This window comes from Delphinus delphis, chromosome 3 (genome assembly GCF_949987515.2).
Source record: "Delphinus delphis chromosome 3, mDelDel1.2, whole genome shotgun sequence".
In the NCBI taxonomy this organism is placed as follows: domain Eukaryota; kingdom Metazoa; phylum Chordata; class Mammalia; order Artiodactyla; family Delphinidae; genus Delphinus; species Delphinus delphis.
Window position 1 is genome coordinate 30,834,545 of NC_082685.1, and position 6,429 is coordinate 30,840,973.

The 6,429-nt window shown below is 51.2% G+C and overlaps 1 protein-coding gene across 1 annotated transcript; it reads left to right on the forward strand.

Annotated features, from left to right (window-relative positions):
• Window positions 1-3,745: 3,745 nt before the first annotated feature.
• LOC132422374 (syncytin-1-like) lies at window positions 3,746-5,314 on the forward strand. The gene has a single exon (XM_060007149.1). It carries the CDS (start codon window positions 3,746-3,748, stop codon window positions 5,312-5,314), a length of 1,569 nt encoding a protein of 522 aa, XP_059863132.1.
• The last annotated feature ends 1,115 nt before the right edge of the window (window positions 5,315-6,429 follow it).

The following is a 6,429-nucleotide window of genomic DNA, read 5'->3' on the forward strand; positions in this document are numbered from 1 at the left end:
GGGGGACGGGGTTCGGACCCCCTCCCCGAACCCAGGGTAACCCTACGAGTGGAGGGGAAACCAGTCCAATTCCTGGTGGATACAGGGGCACAGCATTCGGTCTTGGTTAAGCCCCACGGGAAAATTTCTAACAAATCCTCCTGGGTCCAGGGAGCTACGGGAGTTAAACGTTACCTTTGGACCACTCAGAGAACTGTGGACTTGGGCACGGGGAGGGTAACCCATACCTTTCTGGTCATTCCCGATAGCCCTTGCCCCTTACTGGGGAGAGACTTACTCACTAAAATGGGAGCACAAATTCATTTTCGGCCAGAGGGGCCAATCGTAACAGACCCTCACGACCAACCCATATCTGTGCTCACCCTGAACTTGGAAGATGAGTACCGACTTCACCAGGAACCACCCTCCCAAAATCAAGATATAGAGTTATGGCTTCAGCAGTTCCCCGAAGCATGGGCAGAAACAGGGGGGATGGGACTAGCCAAACACCGCCCAGCCCTATTCATAGAGATCAAACCGGGGGCAGATCCTGCACGTGTCCGACAGTATCCCATGCCCCTAGAGGCCAAGACTGGTATCACTCCTCATATTCGCCGGCTTCTTGACCTGGGGATACTGCGTCCCTGCCAGTCGGCCTGGAATACACCCCTGCTGCCAGTCCGCAAACCTAACAGTAAAGACTACCGCCCAGTGCAGGACCTGAGGGAAGTTAACAGACGGGTCATAGACATCCATCCTACTGTGCCCAATCCATATACTCTTTTGAGCGCCCTTTGTCCAGAAAAACAATGGTATACTGTGCTGGACCTCAAAGATGCCTTTTTTAGTTTACCCTTGGCGCCCAAAAGTCAAGAACTCTTTGCCTTCGAATGGTCAGACCCCGAGAGAGGTATAAACGGACAACTCACCTGGACCAGACTTCCCCAAGGATTCAAAAACTCGCCTACCTTGTTTGATGAGGCCCTACACGAGGATCTCAGTGAGTACCGGAGACAAAACCCCAATGTAACCCTTCTGCAGTATGTTGATGATCTCTTAATAGCTGCTGAGACCGCTGAAGCCTGCCTGCAGGGAACCAGAAACCTCCTGCGGACTCTCGGCACCCTGGGATACCGAGCCTCTGCCAAGAAAGCACAGATCTGCAGGCCTGAGGTAACTTACCTGGGATACCTATTGAAAGGGGGGCAACGATGGCTCACAGATGCACGGAAGGAAACCGTCCTCCGCATCCCCAGACCCACCACGCCTCGACAGGTGAGGGAATTTTTGGGGTCGGCTGGGTTCTGCCGTTTATGGATACCCAAATTTGCTGAAATGGCCAAACCGCTATACCTAGCCACCAAAGAGCAGACGCCCTTTGAATGGACAGAAGAGGCTGAGCAGTCATTTCAGCAGATCAAAACTGCCTTGCTGTCCGCACCCGCCCTGGGTCTCCCTGATGTCTCCAAGCCCTTCCACCTCTTTGTAGATGAAAGCAAAGGCATAGCTAAGGCCGTGTTGACCCAGCCCCTCGGTCCTTGGCCCCGGCCTGTTGCTTACCTATCAAAAAAATTGGACCCAGTGGCTGCCGGCTGGCCTCCTTGCCTCCGGATGATCGCCGCCACGGCCCTAATGGTAAAGGATGCTGACAAACTAACTATGGGGCAGGAGTTACATGTCACCACCCCCCACGCCATCGACGGGGTTCTCAAACAGCCTCCCGACCGATGGATGAGCAATGCTCGATTGGTCCACTACCAGGGTCTACTGTTAAATCCCCTCAGAATCAGCTACACTCCGCCGCGGGCATTAAACCCTGCCTCCCTATTACCTGACCCAGATTTGGACTCCCCACTCCATGACTGTGCAGAGGTACTGGCCCAGATCCATGGGGTTCGGGAAGACCTACGTGACCAGCCCCTACCGGATGCACAAGTCACATGGTTCACTGACGGCAGCAGCTTTGTCCAGCAAGGTCAGAGGTATGCGGGGGCAGCAGTAACATCAGAAACTGAGGTGATATGGGCAGAGACTCTCCCCCCAGGGACCTCAGCCCAAAAAGCTGAATTAATTGCCCTGACCCAAGCTCTCAAGATGAGCAAAGGCCAAAAAGCTACCATATACACAGACAGCCGGTATGCTTTCGCTACCGCACATATACATGGGGCAATATACCGAGAGCGGGGACTACTCACAGCAGAGGGCAAAGACATCAAGAACAAAGAGGAAATCCTGGCCTTGCTAGCGGCCATATGGGAACCCAAAAAGCTAGCCATTGTACACTGCCCGGGGCATCAAAAACCCACGAATCCAGTCACCCGAGGCAACAATTTGGCAGACCAGACGGCTCGAAAGGCGGCACACACTCCAATACCATTACTTCCCCTGCAACTGCCGGATCCAGGCCCCCGGGAACTACCGCCCCAACCCGACTACTCGGAGGATGACATCAGATGGATGAGCAAGCTTCCTCTAACCCAGGTTAGAGACGGATGGTGGCGGGACGCTAAAAACAATATCCTCCTTCCTGAGAGACTAGGAACCCTGGTCCTTGAACGGATCCACCGTAGCACCCACTTGGGCGCCCGACGGCTACAGGATCTCATCAGGCAGACTGGACTTAAAATTAAAAATGTCTCCGAGAAGACTGAACGACTGGTTGCTGACTGTGCAGTCTGCCAACTCCATAATGCCAGCACCCACCCGCCAACCACTGGCATCCGGGAGAGAGGAAACCAGCCTGGAGCCTACTGGGAAGTGGACTTCACGGAGGTAAAGCCTGGCAAATATGGGTATAAATATTTACTGGTGTTTATAGATACCTTTTCAGGTTGGACTGAGGCATTCCCAACCAAGAATGAGACTGCACGAATAGTAGCTAAGAAGCTACTAGAAGAGATCCTGCCCAGGTATGGCTTTCCAGTTATGATAGGGTCCGACAACGGGCCAGCCTTCGTTTCTAAGGTAAGTCAGGATCTGGCTTCCATACTTGGGGCTAATTGGAAATTACATTGTGCATACCGCCCCCAGAGTTCAGGACAGGTAGAAAGGATGAATAGAACACTAAAAGAGACCTTGACTAAATTGACCATGGAGACTGGCGCTAACTGGGTAGTCCTACTCCCCTACGCTCTGTTTAGGGTGCGAAATTCCCCCTATAAGCTAGGATTTACTCCCTATGAAATAATGCATGGTAGGCCTCCTCCTATCATCCCTAATCTAAAGACTAACCTTATCCAATTGGACCCAGAAAATAATCTCCTGTCTTCCCTCCAAGCCTTACAGCGGATACACGAGACAATCTGGCCCAAACTAAAAGAGCTATATGCAACAGGACCCCCACCTACTCCACACCAGCTCCGGCCAGGCGACTGGGTCCTTGTCAAACGCCATCGACAAGAGACCCTAGAACCCAGGTGGAAAGGACCTTACCAGATCATCCTGACAACGCCGACAGCCATTAAGGTGGACAGCATAGCTGCCTGGATCCATCACACGCACGTCAAGCCGGTGGACCCATTTTCTGACCTCATCAAGTCCACTAAAGCTGACGTCACCTGGACTGTTGACCGGAGTAAGAACAATCCCCTCAAACTGACTTTGCGCCGTACCCTCCCCCATGATGACCAAGGTACTGCTGATAGCCCTAATGATAGTCCTAACCCTCAACCCTCGGGCCACGAGGGGAGGATTCGGCCCTCCCCCCAATAAGAATACTTTAATACAACTACTATATGGTGCACCGTGCGAGTGCAGGGGAGGTACTATGGAGACTCCTGTTGTTCCCCGAGGGTATACTCATATGCAGGACTGCGGGGGCATAACTGCGTATCTTGTTCAGGAATATAGGGTTACCGGGGCCTCTCAAAACTGGCAATGCTACCATAAGCCTAAGCCACTTCCCCCTCGAGCTACTTGCCCCTGTTCTACCTTCCAGGAATCAATGCATAGCATGTGCTATTCCTCTTACCAGCAATGTATAGGGGCCAATAACAAGACTTATTTCACAGCCATACTACAGAATAATAAAAGCCCCACCATTAGTGATGATAATAAATACCTTCAGGCTGGATGCACTGGCACCCCCGGGACCCCGGTATGCTGGAATACCAGGGCCCCCACACATATGTCAGACGGTGGGGGGCCCCAGGACGCAGTGCGCCAGATAGAAACCCGAAGACAAATAGAAGAGGCCTATCGGCATCTGTACCCACAGCTCAGCTACCACCCCCTAATTCTCCCTAAGGTCGATCCCTCTGAATTGGACTCCCAGACCATGTCCATACTAGAAGCTACTTTTGCGCTTTTGAATACCACCAACCCCAACTTAGCACAGGATTGCTGGCTCTGCCTTCCTCAAGGACCGCCCCGCCCTATAGCCATCCCCACCTTCGCCAATTTAAATATCAGCGAACGATGTAACCCTACTTCACTCCCCGAGCCGTTCCCCATACAATTTTCAAAATTTTCAACCACCTTTAATACCTCATGCTTTGTCAAGAACGATTCCCTCTCTAACGCCAGTATTGACTTGGGAATCCTTTCATCCACTGGATGTAGTCAATATATCCCCGTGAACTCCTCCCTCTGTAGTCCTAATACCACTGTCTTTGTCTGTGGAAGTAACCTAGCATACACCTATTTACCCCCGAATTGGACAGGGGTCTGCACCCTGGCCACCCTTCTCCCCAATGTAGACCTGATCTCGGGAGACACCCCGTTGCCCATTCCCAGCTTTGACCTCTGGGCAGGCAGAACCAAACGAGCCATTACAGTCCTACCCCTCCTGGTAGGATTAGGAATTACAGGAGCTGTGGCCACAGGGAGTACAGGTCTTGGGGTCTCCCTTCACTCCTATAGTCAGCTGTCTAGGCAATTAATAGAAGATGTAGAAACTCTCTCTGGGACCATTCAGGACTTACAGGACCAATTAGATTCGCTGGCCGAGGTGGTCCTACAGAATAGGAGGGGCTTAGACTTACTGACAGCTGAACAGGGTGGGATATGCCTCGCCCTAAAAGAAAAATGTTGTTTCTATGCAAATAAATCAGGCATTGTAAGAAATAAGATCCACCAGCTCCAGGAAGACCTAGCTCGCCGCCGGCAAGAATTAGCGGATAATCCCCTTTGGTCAGGATTTCATGGGATGCTCCCCTTCCTCCTCCCCATCCTGGGCCCTCTACTATGCCTCCTTCTCCTCCTCACTATAGGCCCCTGTATACTCAGTAAAGTCATGAATTTTGTTCGCGAAAGAATAAATACAGTCCAGCTAATGATATTAAGAACACAATATCAGCCCTGCGAGGCCTCAGAAATTGAAGAAACGGAGCCTTGAGGACCCAAGATTGGCTCCTCTGGTTCATGAGAAAGGGGGGAATGAGGGGGCTATGTTCTAGTTTGGTGAGAATAGGACTGAGTTGACGCCCTGCATTCAATTTGTGCTTTTCCTGGAATTTCTTTTCTGTTCTTTCCGGAGGGGGAGGGCCGAAAAAAGGACCATTCCAGGGCGCGGCGCTGGGCTTGCCACATTTGGGAGCGCCGCCTGAAGTTGGGCGCACAGCCTCCCGACGCCCTGCCGTTGGGCTGGTGGAGGCCGCAGCACTGCTAGGGTTGTATCAGTCCTCCTGTTTGCACTATTTCTTTTTGCGACCATGGCCCCGCCTTAAGTATTTCTAATTAAGAAACAAAACCTCAGGAAACCGAAACTTAACCAGCCGCTCTCGCTTCTGTAATTACGCCTGCTGACCCCCCCCCCCCGCAACCGTCCAACCAATCAGACGGCGACTAGTGTCTCTGTTTAAAAGTCAACCAATCGGCGACTAGCGTCTTTGTTTAAAAGTCAACCAATCGGCGACTAGTGTCTCTGTTTAAAAGTCAACCAATCGGCGACTAGTGTCTTTGTTTAAAAGTCAACCAATCGGCGACTATATTTGTACCGGTCTATAAAAGAGCTGTACTAAACTCCGCCGGGGCCTCTTAGCGTCACGAACAAGGAGTGCGCGGAGGTCCAGGTTCGAACCTGCAATAAATGACCCTTGCCGTTTGGCTTTGACTCTCGACTCTGGTGGTCTTGTGGAGGGGCCTCGCGACCTTGGGCATTTCAGGGAGAAGGTCAATATGAGCAAAGGTTTGGAGGAAAAAATAAAACTTGGTGCGTTCTAGGTAAGGAAATAAAGCTACTGTTCCTGGAGTACAATGAGTAAGGGGAAAACCACTGCGAGAGGAGATGAGTGAATGAGAGGCAAAACACAGATTGTATTCAGTCTTGGAACAATACTCAACTGTTCTGATTTTATTCTAAGTAGTATGGGAGCCATTGGACATTTTTATTGAAGAGGTGACAGATCAAATTTACTTATAAGATCACTCTGACTGAAAAACAAATGCCGTATGCTAACACACATGTATGGAATCTAAAAAATCTAAAAAATTCACGGTACAGATGAACCT

Bases quoted from the DNA above. Each gene is read 5' to 3' on its own strand.
- LOC132422374 (XM_060007149.1), top strand. From the start codon at position 3,746: ATGGAGACTCCTGTTGTTCCCCGAGGGTATACTCATATGCAGGACTGC.